Here is a 21,467-nt window from a genome sequence, read left to right as displayed (position 1 = left end):
AAAAAACTATTTAAATGTTCTATAAAGCATAAACATAAAATAGTGAACTTGAAACAGTCATTTCCTCATTTGTTTGTAGAAATGATTAAGTAGCACATTTCACCTGCGTCCGAGAAGTCGCTTTTCCTTTGGCATCAGTCAAAAACTTCCCTTTATTGCTAATACGTGCTGCCTGTTCTTTACAGAAATTTATATGTCTATCAGCTGCATTTTCATTAAATCTTCTCTGGCAATATGGACACTGAATATAATCTAAAGCAAAAGGAAACAAAACAAATTAATAACACAATATTTGAAATGGAACATAAAGAATTATAAATTTATATAAAGACACTAGCATAAATAACATTTGGTAAACAAAATCTCTCATTTCTTATAACCACCCAACATGATTTATCCAATCTTAGTAAAGATGTTTAAGCAAAAAATCTGCTAGTATATGATAAAATCCAATGTTCTCTGAACTTAGAATCAAATTTGAGTGGGGGAAAAAAAGATAAATCCTCAATGCAAAAAAAATAAGTAGAGGAAAATGTTATTTCTTTTTTATCTCTATAATGTCACGTTTTCATCATATGTACATATTTTATATGGTAGACTATTTAAGCATAATAACACATTACACTCAATATATTTTAAAATTTAGGATCACCTATTAAAATCTATTATTTTAATTAGAGGAAAACTGTCATAAAGTAGTTTAATCAACTGTATACAGTTTTATATTCTTTTAGAGGTCTCATCAGATGAAAGTAGTAAAAACAATATACCTCATTAATGTAATTAATTCAAATTAAAGAGCAAATACTTCCATAATAGTCTATAATGCAATATATACTGTAAATAACATTTATTTTAAAATTAAATCTCCAACCCTGGGCAGTGGGGCTCAGTTGACTGGGAGTGATGCTATGCACTGAAAGGTTGCTAGCTTGATTCCTGGTCAGGGCACATGCTTAGTTTGCGGCTCAGTCCCTGGTGGGGGGCAAGCAGGAGGCAGCAGATTGATGTTTTGTTCTCACATTGCTATTTTTCTCTCCCTTCCTCTCTCTCTAAAAAATAAAAAAATCTTAAAAAAAATTAAATCTCCAAATTACCTCAAACCAAACCAAGTTTTTTAGCACTGTGAAATATCTCAATGGAGACACTGAAAAGACATGAATATAAAAATTCAGCAGTGTCCAAAAATCTCAATTTATTTACTTTTGTGATGGAGTTTACCCTTTAGAATTTACTCATCTGAAACTCAGAAACTTGTCATGCTAATTTGTGAGTAGCTCTAGAATTTCTAATAGCTAAAAAGTTGTTTTGTCAGGACTAAGAGATTAAAAAAATTTTTTTAAAATGTTTTTATTGATTTTTTAGAGAGAGAGGAAGGAAGAGAGAGATAGAGACATCAATGGGAGAAAGAAACATTAATTGGATGCCTCCTGCACACCCCCCGCTGGGGTGGAGCCCGAAACCTGGGCATGTGCTGCGACCGGGAATCGAACTAGGACCTCTCAGTCCATGGTATGACGTTCAATCCACTGAGCCACACAGGCCAGGTAAGATTTTAAAATTTCTAAAGCCCCAATCATGCTGAACAACTGGCACTCTTGCTCTCTGACATATGTTAACATGAGAAACACAGCTATGTTGAATAAGACGTGATATACAAAATGCCTCGAAAACGGAGAAAATTCAACTTCACGGGGAAAATTAGACTCAGTTGGGTCACTCCAGAATCACTCCTAGCATTAAAGCGAACTACTCTAGAACAGAGATTGGCAAACTAGGGCGCCTAGGTCAAATCCATTCTGCCTGCTTCCTGTTTGGATCAAGTTTTAGTAGAACTCAGCCACACCCATTTACTTACATATTGTCTATGGTTGATTTCTTGTAATAGTGGCAACAGAGTTGAGTAGTTGCAAAAGACTGTGTTGCCTGCGAGGCCTAAGATATTTACTATTTGGCCCTTATAGAAATAGTCTGTCAACTTCTTCTCTATAAAAATGTTAAAAATGATCATATCTAGATTTTCTAAAGAAACTTCTCTTTACTAAGAAATGCATGCCAATCTAGAATACTAACACAACTTTCATGCAGTTAATTTGTTACATTAAAATAACTACTCTTCAGGCTACTCTAGTAATCAATGTCAAAATGTCAAGTGTGCTATTTTTAAATCTTGTAATATCTTAATAACTCAAATGGGGTGGCCAGCATTCTGCCTCGCTTTTGTTAACAATAACAAGCAACTTTTACCCACACAATCAAGAAAATATAATAATGCATGCCTTTAGGGCATAATTTAGGTATATCAGTTTATATTATAATTTCCTTACAGAAACTGTACATTTTTGAAGCAATATTGATTTTTTTTCCTTCCCAGATGAGAAGATTCCAAAGAACTATGCAACATAACTGTCTTAATCTTACTGAATGACTACATTTCAATTCACAGTGGCATGATTAAAATATTTCCTGGAATATTAACATTTAATAGTTACTATAATCGTTTTAAAAATGATATTATAATGCTTTATGTTTAAATAAAAGTATTGAGATTAAAAGATAATGCATTTCTATGTTCAACATTGATGTGTCTTAATAAGCCTAAATGGTTATTATCACCATTATTTCATAGGAAAGCTTTTAAGGATTATGCTTTATCAGGTTCCATTATTATGAATTAAGTTTAATAAAAACTTAAAATTTATAAAAATTCTATCAATATTTTCTCGCCACATGAACATTACTGTCAACAACAGTCCTCATATACCGGGATCATAAGAAGGTGGAGGAGGAGGAGGAAGCTTGCCCCCCTCTTTAAGGGCCTGATCGAGGCCTTTAGCTGCTCTTATGGTGGCAATGAATTCCTCATGTTTTCTTCTCCAATTAGATGGTTTCTTTGGTGGTTCAGGCTATGAAAACAAACAAACAAACAAACAAACAAACAAACAAACAAACAAACAAAAAACCCAATCAGTTTTAGAACTTTTTTGTTCACAATTAATTGAGATAAAACTTGAGGAAATGCCGTATTACCTTAAATATTCTCTTATCAGGAGTCCTTACATGATCTTCTCAAATTTACAATTACAAAAAAGAATTTTATGCAACTATATTATATATAATTTTTAAAATGCAACTGTAACTGTGATAGACAGTAGGTTGACTTCTGCAGGTGCCGCATGCATTTGAGTTCCCACTAAGAGTGGATTTCCCTGTTTGCCCATAGTTTCTCCAACTAAGTATGTTATCATCACATTTTTTAGTTTTTATCTAAGTGGTGAAAAACTGTTCTTTCTATGGTTTGCACTGGTTTTTCTCTGATAATGAATACACATCTTTTCATATCATTAACAATCATTTGATTTGTATTGCCTTTTCTGTGAACTGTTTATATATGCCTTGTTAACTTATCTGTCAGGTTATTGGTCTTTTTTTTAAAAAAGACATAACAATTTTCAGTAACTCTTTAGAGGAGACTAGTCCCAACCCTCCCTAACAATCATGTCTTTTGACCTTGTCTAAAGGTCTTCTGATATGAAGAATTATTTTTTAAATGTAGCTTCATTTACACATCTCTTCTTTTTTGTCTCTGGATTTGTGGTCACAGTTAGCAAGGCCCAATCTCACTCCAAAGTAAAATGAGGATTTTCCATGTTTTCACCCTGAACTTTCATGGTTTCATCTAAAAAATTTTAAATCTCATTCATTTGGAATTTATCCTGATGGATGGTGTGACATACATATTTCACTTTATTATTTTTTTGTTAACATAGCTATGCAGCTATCTCAGTATCCTTTATTGACTTTTCTCCCCAATAAGCTGGGATAATGACTTTCATATTCTCTTTTGTATTTAGGCTTATTTCTGAACTTTCTCTTTTGTTCCATTCTTGTGACTATCCTTTGTCAGTCTCAGGGTTATAAATATTGAGATTTTACGATATTTTAACATCTGGTAGGATAGCCTACTTTATTCTGCTTCTTTTACAATCTTTTCTGGTTATTCTTGCATGCTATTTTTATATATTAATTTTAAAATTAGTTTGTGTGATTAAAAAAAGACTATTGTAACTGTAAAAATGAAACATTACATTAAGGAATTTAAAATCTTTATTGTGCTAAGTCTACCTATATAAGATGAGATATATTTCCATTTGAAGAAGTGTTCTTTTGTTTTCAGTAGTATTTTAAAGTATTCTTTGTGGAACTCTTATACCTTTATTATCTTAAGGTTTATTTCTCAATATTTTATATTTGGTGTTTCTCTTTAATAAAGGGTTTTTTCTTCATTTTGATTTGAAATTGTTGAAATATGAAATATAAAACTTAGTAATTTCTGTATATTAACATTATACTTGATTACTTCACTGACTCCTCTTATTATTGGTAATAATTTATTAGTTGATTCTTTGGGGTTTTTGTCTCTTAATAATGGCAATTTTACCTCCTCTTTTCCAATCCTTATACGTCTAATTTCTTAATACTATCTATCCGCTAGTACTTACCATATTAGTCAGAGGTTAATCTTGTTCCTGACTTTAATGGAACTACTTCTAAGTATCTTTCCACTGAACATGATGCTGGCACTTGTACTACCAGAGATTTAGTCATATTACTGAAATATCCAATTATTCTTATTATGTCTTTATTTTTTAAATCAAGAATATAAGTTGAATCAACAAAGTCAAAAAATGGTTGTTTCAAAACACTAATAAGGAAAGACTAACCACACACACAAAGAGAGAAAGACAGAGAGAGAGAGAGAGAGAGAGAGAGAGAGAATTAATTACCTTTTAAATTACCAAGAATGGAAAATAGTACATGATCCAGTTCTTACAAACATGAAAAAGAAAACATTATAAAGAAATTTTATGTCAATAAATTTGATAATTAAGATGAAATGAACATCCTTAGCAAACACTACAAAAAGATACCAGAAGAAATAGAAAATCACAATAGTCTTATATATATATTTTTAAATGGATCTATTATGTTAAAAACCCATAAAGAAAACTCCTGGCCCAGATGCCTTTCCTATTGAATTCTTGCAGACATTTAAGAAAAAAATAGCATCAATCTTTTAAAAACCCTAAAAAATATAAAACAAAAGAACAACTTTTCTATTAGTCTTACAAGAGCAACAAAATTTTGATTAAAAGAAAAATTATAGTCCCACGTCTTTCATGAACATAGATGCAAAAATCTTAACTAAATATAAGGGCATTTCTATGTTTGAGGTGACTGATTCTTTGACATTTTTTACATGATACTGAAATGTCTGATGACACCATTCCCATGCTCCACAATGAGAATCACTCAACTACTGGTCAGTCTTGCTGCCCTCTTCTACCTTTTTCTCATACTATCTGTATCAGTGCTGAGCTAATGGTTTTTTATTACTCATCATTGAATGAGTTAGTTTTTTCTGGTACAGCTATTTACAAGAGGTTTTAGGGAGAAGGAGAGGCCCAGGGTAGCCTTCCAGGCTACACAAACCGATAGCTCCCTTCTCTGTTTGCATCAGATACAGATGCAAATAAGGCCTCTCTGTGTGATTAGACATACCCCTTGTGCTTCTCTAAAACAATACGGGTCAAGAGGGATACTGCTGCCAGGCACACTTCCCTCACACAAGACACGGCCCTGTAGAGTGGGCCCTGCGCTCTCAGAAAGGGTATTTTCCTTTTGCTAGTGCTTTCTGAGAGCCTCTGCCACTGGTGGGGCCTCTTACCTCTCTGTACCTCTTCTCTCCACCTCCTCCCTCCTGGCTTTAGTCCATTTTGGCCAGGCTCATTCCAGTTTCTGGCTATCCAGGCTCCTGCTGCTCATCCCATTCCTGCCCTGGCTGTAGTAAACAAGGGACATACACTTCCTGATAGACCCCTCACTGTCAAGGAGTTACCTATAAACTGAGGAGAAGCCTGACCTGTAAGATGCCAGGTTCCCAGGTTCTGGGCCACAGGCCCCAGAGCAATTCCTGTGCTTCCTTTATGTGCAGCTTCTCCTGGACCTCAGTTGCTTTGGGCAGCCCTTCCATTTTTGGGGGGTCTGTGAATTATGTCTGCCTTTACTTTCTCCAAAAATGGAGTCTGCATTTGCTATGCCCCACTCCGCTTGTGATTTTATAGAATTTCCTTGATACAGATAAATATATGAGAACTATGCTACAATGTTCAAAATCTTCTAACATACTGCTTCTCAAACGTTAATATGCATATGACTCACTCAAGGACTGGCTTAAAATGAAGGTCCTAAATAAGTAAGTCTGGGTAGGACCAGAGACTGCATTTCTAACAAGTTTCCAAATGGTGCTGATACTATTACTCTATGGATCACCCATTAAGTAGCAAGAATATAAAGTACTTAATGTGATTCAATGGCTGTTACTTTGCTTTTTCCTGAAGATAATTTAAGTATATAAACCTGTAAGAAAGACATAGGATACCACTTATTAAGAGATTGCCATGGATAAACTTGTAATTTCCATAACAACACCAAAAGCTAGATGCTACAACTCCTATCACCATTTTATATAAATGGTAAGTAGCTCACCCAATGCAACATGGTAAGTAGCAGACCAGGGTTAAGACTAGGCGGTCTGATTCTTAAGCCCTTTCTTAAACCCACTATGTTACACTGCTCCCAAAGATTTCAGTAGTTTATCTTGTAAGCTAATTAAAGCTAATATAATCATATATCTGGCAGGTGACTAAGAAAACTCCAAATTATGGTTTACCTTATTCAAACTTCACCAATATTCCCTTAGATAGGTGAAAATTAAAAAAAAAAAAAAAAACATCTGATTTTTTTATTACCAAAAGATTTTGTTAGTAAGATTAATTTTCCCATAGGGAAATGTTTTTCCAGTACCACTGGGAGAAGTTATTACCACTGAAAGCAGGGTTTTGTTTAAAAAAATCTATTCATGAGGTTCTCAAATTTTGACTATTTCAGTGAAATAAATCTTTAAAACTTTTTTGGATAAAATATTTACATGACTCATTCTGAGTAGTATAACCTATCACGGTGGTATTAAAGAGACATTATCATAGGAGATTCATTGCTTTGATTACAAGAAAGAAAAGAAGCTGACTATTGCTGTGTGGATAGTTAAATAAATAATAAAACTTTCCCCCAGAAAGTATAACAAGATTATAGTTATTGACAATCAATCAAGAGCATCAATATCTATTATACTGAAATATCTATAAATAATAGCTTTACCTTTGCATACAAAGATTACACTACTGGTAAGAGAGACCTGAACACACTTAAAGTATAGCTGAGGTTATTAACAATGACCTAAAGGAACGTGTCAGGAACACTTTTAATGATTTCCAGGCTACAGCTGAGCAAGTGAACCTCCAATGCTACAAAAACCTCACTGCAACAATTGGAGTTTTGACTTCTTCCATTTCTGAAGTCTAAAATAAGTGTGTGATCAATTCTACAATGAGAACATTATAAAATCTTAGTATAACAGATAATTACAATTTTTTTCTATATATATAGTAGCAAGGTTCATACTGTTCAAAGGTTATAAGATTACCCTAGGTTTAAGAGGTTTTACTGTTGGAATATCAGTCCCTTCAGCTCTTTGTCTGCTCGAATCAAAAGTCTTCCTTTTTTTAGTGGCAGTTTTCTGACAAATGGGTCCATGTTTTCTCTGTAAGGATGAAGAAATGCAATGTATTAATTTCATTTCCAAAGACAGGAAAACTTTAAATTGTCATTTTAGACCATTTTAAAAACCTGAAGATAAAATAAAATAATACATAAATAAGACAACTGTTTAAAAGTATATTTAATGCATGCTATTGGCTTTCTTTCTCACCATAAGAAAGTATAGATAAATACTCTCTCAAAATTTTATTGAGTTATTTAATATTCTCTTAGTTTCACACTGCTAAGAATAGGGGTACTAATGTCACTAAGTCAAAGCTATTAGAGTAAGGAAAAAGTTATTTTCATCATTAAATACTTGAAAATGAATACTAAAAAAATGTATATAAGGAGAATGCATTTGAGTTAGGATTACAAAGTTAATAGAAGTAGTTTGATTTACTAAAGCTAACATAAAACAGTAGGATAAAGTGGTCATATTTGTATCCTTTCTCCACAATCATCCCTTTCCTCCCTCTGGGACTCAAGTTTCCTACCATGCTTTACCAAGGGTTTTTCTTGAGCTCTCTAGTGTTCCATTCCTACAGGTATTTTTCTAAACATGGTTGCCAACTCATGCATTCAATCTTTCACATATTCATTCATATTAAGAATGCTACAATGGAAACTCTCTTAACTGACCTCCAGTTAACCTATTGGATAAATAATCCTTTTCCCTCTGCTAAATAAAACATGCTGATGATATCAGTGCACTAAATGCACTTTTTTCTTTTATATTTTGATAAACAGTAACTGAACAAGCCGAGAATGTTAAACATTACCTGGGACAAGAGGAAACTTCCAAACTGGCTGTTTCAGTGCCATGGAGCCTCTCATATTGTTCAATATACAAATAGTAATCAATTGTTTTACATATTTGCTTTCATTTTGACAAAGAAGCACTGTAATCATAGTTATTAAAATAAAATCTTTTAAGTATTAAAAAGTGTGGCTAGCAAGCGCCTTTCTAGTAGACGTCTTTCTCATACTGAGTTTCTATGTCAAAGATATGTAGTGCTTGTCCCCAAAACTGAGGTATATCCAAGCTGTAGTTGTTATAGTGATTACACGATATAATTAAATCTATTACATAAATAAATGAGTGCAAAAAAAGACTTTTTTTCCTAACTCAGATGAATGCTTTGAAAATGATTTGAAAAAGTAAACTGATTTTTAAAAACCACTGAATTAAGTGTGGGAAAGCTGTTTGAAGAATTAAGAAAGGGGCAGTCATTTAAAAGGAGTTTGCAGTCACTGACATTTATGGATCATTAATTACTCACTTTGCTTTAAAGAAACAAATTAGAACTATTAAGAAGATGAAAAATGCTATGTGGTAGAACTCTAATCAGCAGGTCCATATTCAAAGAAAAGTCTTTACATCAAAATATTAATAAATGTATATTTATTTTGAAGGTATAATAGAATATGCAAGCTACACAGGCATTTTTTTCTTATTCTCTATTTAGATGGCTATTTTATGTTAAAGTCGGTTAAATTTGCTTTTTTATTTGTATATACTAAGTATCTAAAAATGCATAATATATTTTAGGTACACTTTTAATTGAAAACAATTTTTGTTTGGACTATTTCAAACATACTTACTTAATTCCTGAGAAAACAGTGTAATGATCTCCCCTTTACTCACTGCCCTGCTTCCACAATTACAAATATTTCAGCAACCTTCTTTCATTTATCCCAGCTTTTTTTCCTGAAGTACTTTAAAGCAAATCCCAGACACTATATCATTCTGTACCTTTAAGTACATTTTGCATTTCTAAGAGTTTTCTGTTTTGTTTTTGTTAATAGCCCCACAAAGAGAGGAATACTTTAACACTTTATTAGAGAAGCTTTGAAGACCAACCTAACTCTAAAGGGAAGAGACTACTATGGAAAAAAGACATAGATGGGACTTATACTCTTGAACAAAGAACACTAGCCAGTATCCCTTCTAATTATTTCACAGGTTCTTTCCATAAAAGTTGTCCAAAAGTATTGAGCAATTACAGATCTATCAAATCACAAAAGAAGGGTACTCACTAAAGCCATTGGAAAAAATGTTCTTCCACAAATCTTGCAAGGTAATAGTTCTCCAACTTGGACACTTCCATTTTCTAAAACGGAAAGGAATTTACTCAATAAATTTTATGTTCACACTGTGAAACTTCCAAGTTTTAATGTCTGCTCTTAGCTTCATATGTAAGTTGTCAGTTCTTGTGAAAAAATGTCGTTTTATTTGATATAAGCAACATTATCAATTAAAATGGGCACAAGACTTAGAGTTGATCAGTGGTCAACAAACCCATGCCAAATACAGAAGTACTGAGTCAAGATAACCAAATTGATATGTTGGAAGTATCTGATTTACTTTTAACCAAATTAATTTACCATATCCTCTTAATTTACAGGATATCTCCTTTATAAATCACTGAACTTTTTTTTTTTAATCCTTACCAGGCGATATTTTACAATTTATCATCAGATAGAGTGGGAGGAAGGGAGGAAGAGAGAGAGAGACGGAGAAAACATCAACAAGATAGAGCCACATGGACTAGTTGCCTACCCCACGACCTGACAGGGGCCAGGGAGGTGCCACTGACTCACTAGTCCGTGGGCCAATGCTCTAATTGCTGAGCCAAACCGACCAGGGCTAAATTACTGAACTTTAAAAAATCAAATTTATCTTAAGGCTAATATTATACATTATTAATCTGTAAAGCAGTGGTTCTCAACCTTCCTAATGCCACGACCCTTTAATACAGTTCCTCATGTTGCATGTGGGCCTATCTGCATGGGCGGACCCGCCTGGAGACAGATAGAGGAGCGGTGTCTCGGTTCCTAAGACCATCGGAAATAAGTGTTTTCCGATGGTCTTAGGTGACCCCTACGAAAGGGTCAGTTGACCCCTAAAGGGGTCGTGACCCCCAGGTTGAGCACCACTGCTTTAAAGCATTCAGAAATAACACTGGTGATCAGTGAGTTGGCTTCATGAGATAATCTAGGATAAAAAGAATCTTGTTCTGTTTAAAACCATATAAAGTAGAAAGTATATGCTTTAAGGAAAAGATCACCCAGTTACTATGCAAACAGGTGTATTATGTGAATTGTTCATTATTTTAGACATATTAAAATTCAATAGTCTAGCAAGATGAGATATTCTGACCTTAACAATATTAAATTATTTAAGTAAGATAGAAGTAGCAGCAACTTCTACTCAGTCAAACATTAATATAGTCCTGACTGGGTGGCTCAGTTGGTTGCAGTGTTATCCCTTACACCAAAAGGTTGTGGGTTCAGTTCCTGGTCAGGATACATACCTAGGTTGAGGTTAGATCCTCCACTGGGATGTGTGAGGCAGGCAACCAATAGATGTTTCTCTTTCTCTCCCTCTCTCTCCCTTCGTCTCTCTCTAAAAATCAATAAAAAAAATTCTTTGGGTGAGGATAAAAAAAAAAAAAATGAATACATATATCATGTACTTTCATGCAACAAATTTTGTTATGAAAATGATAATAGAAACCACATTCTCTGGGATTCTACATAACTGAATCAATTTGTCATTTTATTACCTAGCAAAATATCAACCTAAATTTATTTCCATACCTGTAATTTTCTAAAAATGGTACTTGAACCTGTATCTTTACCACATTTTCTCATGAATATTTTACTAATTGTTCATATTCTTTTATCATATGAAAGACAAATAGAAAAACATTTTCTTTTAGAAGTAACATAAATAAACTCATGCATAAAGTACAATTATGACTTCATATAATTTGTTCCAAAGCTTTCATTTAGTGGATTCATGAAAACTAATCAGGAGAATCAAGAGACATTGGTGGTAATTCAATGGACGGTAACAGAGGAACTGGTTTGTTCTCTCTTCTAATATTCCACTGCCCTATTTCAGTTGCAGATAGTGACTATTTGTCACCTCAGATAGAGGCAATGTCTGTGGTGGCAGTTAAGCAGCGGGCACTACAAAAGCAAAGCTAAGATCTGCCTGATTTGTCCTTCTCCAATACCAGAGGCCAGGTTATTTAGGGAGAGCAACTTCATTTATCTGGATCACTTAATTCCAGTTGTCAATAAAATACATTAGGTATATTAGAATAAAAATGTCTTCACAATGATGGTCAAAGTGATATCACATGCTGCATAATCTATCTAGTTTGCTTATTTATAGTTTTCAAGTATTCCTTTAATTTCTAAGCAATGATTTCAAAACTCTTCAACCCAAATTGTTAAAAAGAATCACATATTTTACTTCAAAGTACATTTCAGTATCTCTTTGTTAAACAGATGACAAAGTAAAATCTTATAAAAATTTACTATTGAGAAAAATCAATTCAACATATGGAAATAATGTGAGTGCCTACTTGGAAACCTACTTGCCAACTATATGCCCAGTAATAATGACATAATGACAGAAGGGTGGAATGACAGATTCACTGCTCTCATAAAGCTAAGAGTCCACATGATTTATGTCTTCATATAGCTAAGAACCAAATAACCTTCCCACCTTTTCTAATTCAAAAACTTAAAACTTAACAGCAACTAGAAAACAACAATATAATAAATTCAACTCCTGGGATTAATTCCTACAAATTAAGCAACATGTTCAAATTGTCTTTAAAGGAAAAGAATATCATTATCACCAAAAAGGCATTAAAAAAGAGGTACAACATTAAAGGAAAAAAACCAAAAACTTATAAACAATTATCTAAAAAATTTTAAATTACTGTGTTCAGAATAAATAAAGATATATAAATTTCTATTTTTCTTATATTAGCTGGTCTTAGGAAATGGCCTTATAAGGTATGACTAGTCATAAAGGCAGCCTCAGTTTAATAAGTATATAATATCTACTCAATCTACCTTAAAATTTAAGAGGATCAACTGAGATGGTACATATAAAAATGCTTCCCAACCAATGAAATAAAAAAAAAAAATACACTCTCCAGGACATGCAGGCAAACTCCACTAATCTCTCCTGAGTACCAAAAGCTAGCAAATTGTACAACTTATAAAAATACAGTAGAGAAATGATATTCAGAGGGGTGATTATTATAGCAGAGGGCAAACACTGTGGAAAGAAACATTCAAACTGATGGACACAACCAAGTATATAAAGTACTTTAATATTCTAAAACTCTCAAGAAGCCAACCTCGCCTTACAAAATTGATCCTGCACACATTATTGATTGTGCTATGAGTTGCTCTATTTAACAACTTCAAAACCTGCAAGATAATAAGTCTTAAAATGGTATCTTTGTATAATACATTATGTAGGTGATGTCAAATAATATGCTATTATCTAAAATAGTTATGACATTCTAAAATGCATAAATTTTAAAAATAGGAGAGAACATTTTCAACAGAAAAGAAGGTCTGGAAATTAAGAATAGTGCTGGCCTCTGTGTGGGATGTTGGTTTCCTCACATATGAATCCAACCTTTAAAACTCAATAAACCTCCCTTTTGAGGCACATGGCATCTGTGATATCAACTGTGTCCCTATACCCTTTCCATTACTTCCAGTTCAACAATCTTTACCATCTCACAGGATTTCCCTTTTTCAGCTCATGCTAGATTTCAACCTTCACACTTAACCTACTGAACACATAACCTTCACCCTTCACTCCATTTCAGTTCAGCAAACCAAGGGTCTGCCTCAGGACTCAAAAAACTCAAGCTCCCTTTCCAGTCACAGACTACTAGAACCTTCTACTGCTCTCTACATCACTTTCTCGATATCAGAGTGACCTCCATGTTCCAGATAACCTAATCCTGGCTGCACTTCCCATTCTATCTAGTTTGAACCTGACTAGTCATTCTCTCAACTTTGACCAATCACCCTCATATTTCTGGTTCCAAGGTCAAATGTCTGGAAATTTTTAGATGAAACAAATGGGTTTTCTTAAAACAAAACTTTCTCAATTTTATAAAAGAGAGTTTGTATGCTGTTACTTCCCCAACAGAAATCCTTTCCAGACCCCCACCCCAAGAGATACTTAGGACCGATGTCCCAAGCAGCACATTTTTGGAAACTCATGTACTGACTAGATGCTCCCTGCTACCTCTCATTCACTCCCTATCTAAACTGCAGGCAAACTTTATTAGGTCTAATCACTGTATTAAAATAGATCCATTTGTTGGTTCAATAAGAACATATGTATTGAGCACCTATGAGATGAGAGCTGTTCTGAAAGGTAGGAAAACAGTGATGAGAAAAACAAAGACGCAGATCTCATGAAGTTTCTATTCCTCTAACAGAAAAAAACATAAATAAAAACAATTACATGTATAAAATGTCAGGTGATGATAAGTGCAATGTAAAAAAATAAAGCAAAGTAAGGGGAGAGAGGACAGTCATATAATGCTATGTGTATGTGTGCTTGGGAGAGGGCAGGATCAGAAAAAGCTGCTTTAAAAAGGAGATATTAGCCTGGCCGGTGTGGCTCAGTGTTTGAACGTCAACCCATGCACCAAGAGGTCACTGGTTTGATTCCCAGTCAGGGCACATGCCCAGGTTGTGAGCCAGCCCCCAGCAGGGGGCATGCAGGGAGGCAGCCAATCGATGTTCTCTCTCATCGATGTTTCTATCTCTCTCTCCTTCTCCCTTCTTCTCTCTCTAGAATCAATAAAGAAAAAAAAAACTAAGATAAAAAGGAGACATTAGAGTAGAGACATTAAGAAATACCATTCATCTACTAACGGTCAAATTCAAAAGTTAAATTCTTTTGAATCCTCATCCTACTGGACCTTTCTATAGCATTAGGCACTGTCGATCAATCGTTTCCAACTTTAAAGTCCTTTCTCTATTGGCTGCAATGTTTGTCTCTCCTAAGCCCAAGTTTTTCAGATCTCAAGCTAAGCTAAGTCTGACCTGGTTAGTACTTAGAGACCTCCAGGAATACCAGGGGCCACAGGCATTTTTTTTCTGGAACATACTGTCCTTTCTTGACAATGTTTAAATCTCTTCAATTTCCCCTCTTGCTCATACTTACATCTGTTCTGCCCAAGTTTCTTTCCTCATTTCTTTAAATATAGCTTTCCTGGGTGAATGCATCCATTTGCTAGCATTTCTATGCTGATGACTAATAAACTAAAAGCTCCAGAGGAATACTTCCAAATACCTATGAGACTTTTCTACCAGATATCCCCCAAGTACTGCACAAACACAACATTTTGAAAGCCAAACTCATTACCTCATCTCCTAAACTTGGTTAAAGATATTAATATTACCTCTCAGTCAAAGCTAGAAAGCTGCTTTATCTTTGATTCCTTTTCTTTCTCACATCCAGCAGTTGTATCTCATCTTTCTAGCTCAGAAATATCATCTAATCTATCTTTTTAATTCCTGCTACTTTTCCCTTAGTTCAAATTCTCATCACATATGTATTTATACCTCTCCCTTCTCCTACTTTCCTGGTGCCATGGTTATTAAGAAGGACTGCCCCTCATTCCTTCAAGCACTCTGTTTTACTAACACTGAACTGCTCTTAAGCTCCGAACATACTTTCTGTGGTTTTATCCAACCAATAAACAAGTACTGAGAAGGCCTATGTGCTAGGCACGTCACTAAATGCTTAAATATGTCACATCATTTAATAATTAATATACTTCAGGCAGATTGGTATTTAATAGCTCCATTTTTTATAGCTGAGGAAACTGAGGTTCAGATTAACTCTACAAATCATATAGCTAAAAAGAAACAAAGCAAGGATCCAAACACAGGCCTCTCCAATATACTGGTTACTAAAATACCTAGCAACTGACTCAGTACCAAAAAACAGTGACTGTTAGATACATTAATAAAGATGAATAAGTATTCAGTAAACTAATGTGTGCTTAGAGAAGCAGAACAAATAAGAAACCCCTGTAAGACAGGATGGCTGTCTTCCACTAGATCAAGGGCTACACCAGAGAAGAGCAACCAGTCTTCTCATCAAGTTGCAGAGGCAGTACACCAAGATCTACTAACTTGAACAGTCCAAAAGAGGGTGGGCAACCTGATCGAACTCTGTCACAGGTGTTAAAAACCTCTTATCACGGTATTATCAAAGGAATGACGAAGCTTTATATATGGATAAAATCTACTTAGGATTTATTATCTCTCCATTTTACAGATGAAAAGCTTATGAGAGAGTGGAATCTTCCCAAGTCTGGAACTAACCCCCCTACCCTTACATTTACCTATTGGTCACAAGATATAGATGAAAAAGAATTAAAGGCTTTCGTCTAATTATCCACATAATACAAAAGTGCTCAGATATAGTTTATACAAAATCACGAGAAATCGCTGATATTTGGTTTTGAAATAGTGTTCAGCCTAATTAATCTCTTGACAATTCAGGAAACATAAAGGTACAGGAAAACCAAAAATAACATAAATGGTATAAAGTACACATGCAAATAAAGTTAAGAAAATATGATAACAGAATTTTTCAGGGGTCCATATATTTTCTGTGGAGTGCAATATTTGCTCAGTTACTATGATATGCTAAGCAAACTTCTAAGATTTTCCACTGGATACAGCAATTTAATATTTATTAGACAAGTTCAAGGTGCTAGACTTTAACTTCCAATAGGGCAAAAAAAAATATCTATCATTATATCAAGGTTTACAAATAAAGACATAGATGAATTACTGAATGGTAACCTTAAGACTCAAAGTTTTGATCTTTGCAAAGTGTGACCTCACAGGGACAGATTTTTAAAAAGAAAAAAAGAAAAAGAAAGGCACTATCTTTTAACTTCAACAAAAAAACTCTCAGCTTTTATTTTATTAGTTTAAGCCATTTGAAATTATGAATATTCACTTGTTCTTCCCTACATAAAGGACCAAAAAAATCATATGAAGAGTAAAGAGCAAACACTGTTTAACATGATACATCACAAGCTGGGCCCATAAACATGCCCATCATAACATACTACTATACCAGAATTCATGTATTTCTCCATCCATGTAACTGAGTGTTGTAATAGGCTTTCATTATATTTTAAAAGCATTCTTAAGATGTCAGTAGCAATGTCTTGGCACTGCTAAAATATAAGTTCACTAAAACGTAGGCTCAGTGAGAGCAGGGCTTTGACTCTTTATTTGTGGCTGCATCCCAGGCCCTAAAATAGTGCCCATTACAGCTAAGTCATTTATTCAACAACAAAGATTTACTGAGTACCTACTTTGTGTCAGACACTGTTTTACGTGCTTGGCATACACAAGAGAGGAATCAAATGAAGATTTTTGCCTTAATTACAAATGTTGAATAAAATAAAAATCTGCAGAGAATCTGTTCTAGGTACTTTTATGTGTACTATGATAACTTTGTGAGAGTTTCAGAACCCCAAATCCTACTATGCTATAATACTACTACCTTTTATTTTTTTATTATATATTTTTTCTTTATTGATGTGGGAGAGAGAACATCCATTGGCCACCTCCCACACGCCCCCCACTGGGGATCAGGCCCACAACCAGGGCATGTGCCCTAACTGGGAACCCAACTGGCAACCTCTTGGTGCACGGGTCGATGCTCAACCACTGAGCCACACTGGCCGGACAATACTACTACCTTTTAAAGTTCATTGAAAAAAAATTCCTCCAGCAGTCCTCTAAACAAAAGTATTCTGAAAGTAAGGAGTTCTACCATTGTAATTCCTATTTCATAGAAACTTGAATGGTCTGCCTAAAATGACTTACATAAGCAAAGAACAAGACCTTCATTTGGAACAATATGCTGCAGTTGCTCACAAATAGACATTTATCATAATCCTTGAGGTGTTTACTGAGAACTTCAACTAAGGGCAAAAGCATGAAAGACTATAGTGCTCATTACATTTGCTTTTTTGTGAGCTTAGGTCACTGCAGTTATAACTTTTCACTTGGTAACACGATCTGAAATAATTTATTCTTTAACTTGCAATAATGCCTAGAGGCTCAATGCATCTGCTTATTCTTAATTCCACCTGAATCTATTAGGACAACAGAAAGAGCTAAATCCAGACAACAGAATCTTTCAATTCCGCAGGTTTATTCTTCATCAGAAGGATTAACCACAATTTGAAAAATAATCTTGAAACTGTTGTTGCCAATGCTACTCGGGTGTTTTTCTGTTTTTGTTTTTTCTTTTGTTGATTTTAGGCGAATGCTATATTACAGAAGATAAAATGGGTAAAGGGTATGGGGTGGGGGGAGAACTGAGAACAAAGCAAAATCTGGAGTCACGGTTACAGCACAACGATAAACCCAAAGATAAGGAATCAATGATGGCTCTTCCATACAGGGTCCTTGTGAATAACCCCTTAAATCCTTCTGTTAATCTATTGTCCCCGCTCTAAAGCTGGCCAGTGACACTTCCTTGGAAGATGCTCTTGGCACCCTTCCCATAGAAGATGCTATATAAATGGAAAAACGGTTACCTAGGAAAACTGGCCAAGGAAAGTGTCAGAAGCTCGAGGCTGGCGACACACTTCAGGGCCCCAGCAAACACTGGAGGTGGGGAGGCTGTGGCCATTCATGGAGGGTCCTCTTTGCAAGGAAAATGAAATCTGGCCGGAGGCTGTGATTACCAACAGGACAGTAGGAGTCAGGCTATACCAAAAAATGGTCGGAAGGGACCCGCAGGCGTGTGCCAGCGGCAGATGAGGCTCCGGGTGGGGAACCTCCACCGAAGACCGTCCCAGGCGGGAGCCTGCGGGTCCTGAACCCCACGGCGTCGGTGGCTCCTGGGCTCCCCCCCCCCCGCCCGGGCCTCCGGGGACTCCGCGGCGTCCGCCGCTCCGGACCTGCCCTTACCTCCCCGGTACCGGTGTCCAGGACACCACAACTGCTCCGGGTCCGCTCCAGCGGCCCGACCCGCATCCCTTCACCCCCTCACCTTCCAGTCCCTCCATCGCGCCACCTCCTCGGGCTCCGGGACACTCCTCGGGCAGCGCCCGCCACCGCCCAGCTCCCCAGCTCCGGCTGTAGCAACGCGGCCGCGCCTCCCACCCGCTAACATCCTGAGCTCCTATTGGTCAGCACTGGGGGCGGGACTTAGAAGGGGCGGGGCCTGGGGAGGTGAGCCGCCCGCAGCCTCCGCGGTGCTGCTTCCAGGCTGCCAGCTCCTTGGCGATACGGCCTTAAACCCAACCCGGTGTATGGCCTTCCGCCGCGCAACTGCGCCTTTGTTCCATTCTAGTCGTGTTGCCCGAAAGGCTTATTCTCCTGTTCTGATGATCTGAGCACCGCATAGGCTCCCCATGGCCAGTCCCTCAAGCAGTCCTTGCGGTTCTGTGTTCCTGGCCGCACCTCGAAGGAATGTTTAAGCCAACACGCAAACCAGATGCACATCCTGCATGCTGCACACTCTCCATTTCCAGCCCTTTGGTTACATGGCTTGACCAGAGAGCATTCCCTAGACGATCTCTCACACAGCTTTCTGAACTAAGCCCCTTGTTCCCAGATAGCACACTTTCTGTCCGGGACGTTGAACTGAGATTGTAGGGAGCACTTGAAAACAGATTCCTCATCTGCATCTTCTCTTGGCCCACCCCAACCCTCCATCGTTGAGCTCAGGTAGCCTGCTGGCCTCCCCACTGATGTGGTAACATCCACACTAAGTTAAAGGACGAACTGATCTACAGCTGACCGAATGAGGCCTGTTGCTATCAGTCATAACTAATTGGAAATAAAGGTGTCGACTCGCAAGAAGGACTGTATCTGCCAAAATGGACTACTTGTGGTTAAAAGGGCCCAGTTAGAACAATCAGAATCTAGCAGACAGTGTTTGCAGAGGCCTCTCCCTCGGGCTTCCAGTGAGGGAAAAGCTGCATCTCCAGTCCTAGCTGCACAGTGGTATTCGCATCTTTGCTGGCCAATCAGAATGGCTCCAGAAAGACCAATCAGGACGTGCAGTTCTGAACAATCATGACAGTGCTATCTGGGCCAATCACACTGCAAGTATGGGTTCCTCGTTTGCATAAAAGTGGATTAATCAGGGACCAGGGTTGGGAGTCTACTCTCCAGGGTTTCCGTTCGAGGCTGGATTTTCACAAAAGTGCATTTCCTCCTGTTGAGGCTGTGTTTCTCAGAGTTTGCAAACTTCATCAAAAAAGAGAATGAAGTTTCTCCTTTTACTGCATGCCAGACTGGGGACACCTGTTGGCATCGGCTTGGGGGCAGCAACCTTTTTGTTGACAAAGGTAACTTCAAAACTAGCTAAAACTTTGCTTGACAGTTTTACACATGTCACCAGAACTAAATTTTTTTGAAAACTTGATGCGGCAGTGATAAACTATATTGTTTGTTAACGTGAGTATATCTACTGTCAACTTATCAGTTTTAATATTATTCCCTAAGAAATCTTAGAATGATTTTTCTTATTAATCTGTTCAACTGTAAAGTTTGACGTTATCTCTTTTTGTTTACTGTTAAATGTATATTATAAACAGTATGTATCTTACAGCAGCCTTTAAGAAGCAAGAGTCCTATTCTGCATTCAGATGAAAGTATTACAAACATACACTTGAGGGAGACCAGCTTTTACTGGGGAGGTGCTTTAAGTGCGTTTGAATGTGGTATGGTCCATCTCTTACATGCAGTCATAGAAGGGAAAACTTCAACCTTGCCTGTTTGGACACCTGCCTATCGTCTGATCCTCTCAGGTTCTTCTGCGCCTCAGAGATCTGAGACACTGGTCCTAGCTGGCCAAACTGCAATCAGCTTCCCACTTAATACAGTCCCTCCCACCCCCACCTTTGGATTAAGTGTGGAAAGGTCCTCTTTTCTCAGTGCTGCTAAGACAAAGTTATATTTGGGCTAGGGGCAACTTTAAAAAGAACACTAAGGAAGACAAAGCACACAAAAGAAATGTCAAGCCCTGCCGGTTTGGCTCAGCCGTTAGAGCATCAGCCCCCAATCCAGAGAGACCAGTTTGGTTTCCCCTAAGGGCAGTACCTCGTTGCAGTTTGTCCTCACCCGGTTGGGGTCCTGTGGGTGGCAACCAGTCTATGTGTCTCTCTCATTGGTGTTTCTCTCTCTCTCTTCCTCCGTCTCTCCCTCCTGATCTATCTTAAGATAAATGCAAAAATGTCCTTAGGTGAGGATAAAAAAAGAGGAAGAGTAAAAAAATAAAGAGGCAATTTACAAATTACAGGTTCTTGAACTGAAGTCAAGACAGTTTGAGTTGGCTGATTCACACCTTGTTGGGCATAAAAGCTACAGTAACAACAAAACAATAATAGTGATAACAATTTAAAAAAATCACATTAGGCATGTTTTAGGTCTTTTTCATATATTTCCTTATTTAACCTTAAAAACAGTTCTACCAAATAGATACCATAATTTTTATTTTTTAGAATTAAAGTTTTCATTTTTTAGATGTCTCAGAGAGATTACATTCCCTCCCACCCTCCAATATTTATACACTAATGAATGGTAGCTGGTCTGTCTGATTCTACTTTATGACAATTTCATGGGATTCCTCACCTTGCCTTCTAGCTGCCTTAAAGGTAAAGGCAAAAGTTCAGTTATGCCATTTAAGGAATATTTGGGTAGTCATTACTATTGTGAAAGTTAATCTTCTGAACCATGCCTGCTAATTTCCTCTGCAAGGATTGGGCTCGCTACCCTGGCTTCTGCACCTTTTCTCTGGTCCTGAACCTTGGGTGAAGAGGATAATATCTTATTTGCTGTCCTAAGTTCCTTCCTCTGCCTCCTACTTGTATGGTCTGAAAGTCTCTCCGATCTTGGTGCTCTCTTCTGATTTTACCTCCTCTCTAATTCATTCCATTTTTCTGACATATTCATTCAACAAATATTTG

At 36.5% G+C, this 21,467-nt stretch overlaps 1 protein-coding gene across 2 annotated transcripts in view; it reads right to left on the bottom strand.

Annotated features, from left to right (window-relative positions):
- Positions 1-18,617, bottom strand: part of ZC2HC1A (zinc finger C2HC-type containing 1A) — a 44,317-nt gene extending 25,700 nt beyond the window's left edge. For both annotated transcript variants that reach the window (XM_036264110.1, XM_036264109.1), the window contains exons 1-5: positions 18,542-18,617; positions 9,700-9,773; positions 7,547-7,663; positions 2,765-2,906; positions 104-252 (exon numbers count right to left, since the gene is read on the bottom strand). In XM_036264110.1, the coding sequence (XP_036120003.1) occupies positions 104-252; positions 2,765-2,906; positions 7,547-7,663; positions 9,700-9,773; positions 18,542-18,557 (498 nt within the window). In that variant the 5' untranslated portion in view covers positions 18,558-18,617. The remainder of the gene's footprint in view (positions 1-103; positions 253-2,764; positions 2,907-7,546; positions 7,664-9,699; positions 9,774-18,541) is intronic.
- Positions 18,618-21,467: the final 2,850 nt, after the last annotated feature.

The sequence above is a fragment of the Molossus molossus genome, unplaced genomic scaffold, assembly GCF_014108415.1.
Source record: "Molossus molossus isolate mMolMol1 unplaced genomic scaffold, mMolMol1.p scaffold_m16_p_16, whole genome shotgun sequence".
NCBI lineage: Eukaryota > Metazoa > Chordata > Mammalia > Chiroptera > Molossidae > Molossus > Molossus molossus.
This window is presented reverse-complemented; position numbering and strand designations above follow the sequence as displayed.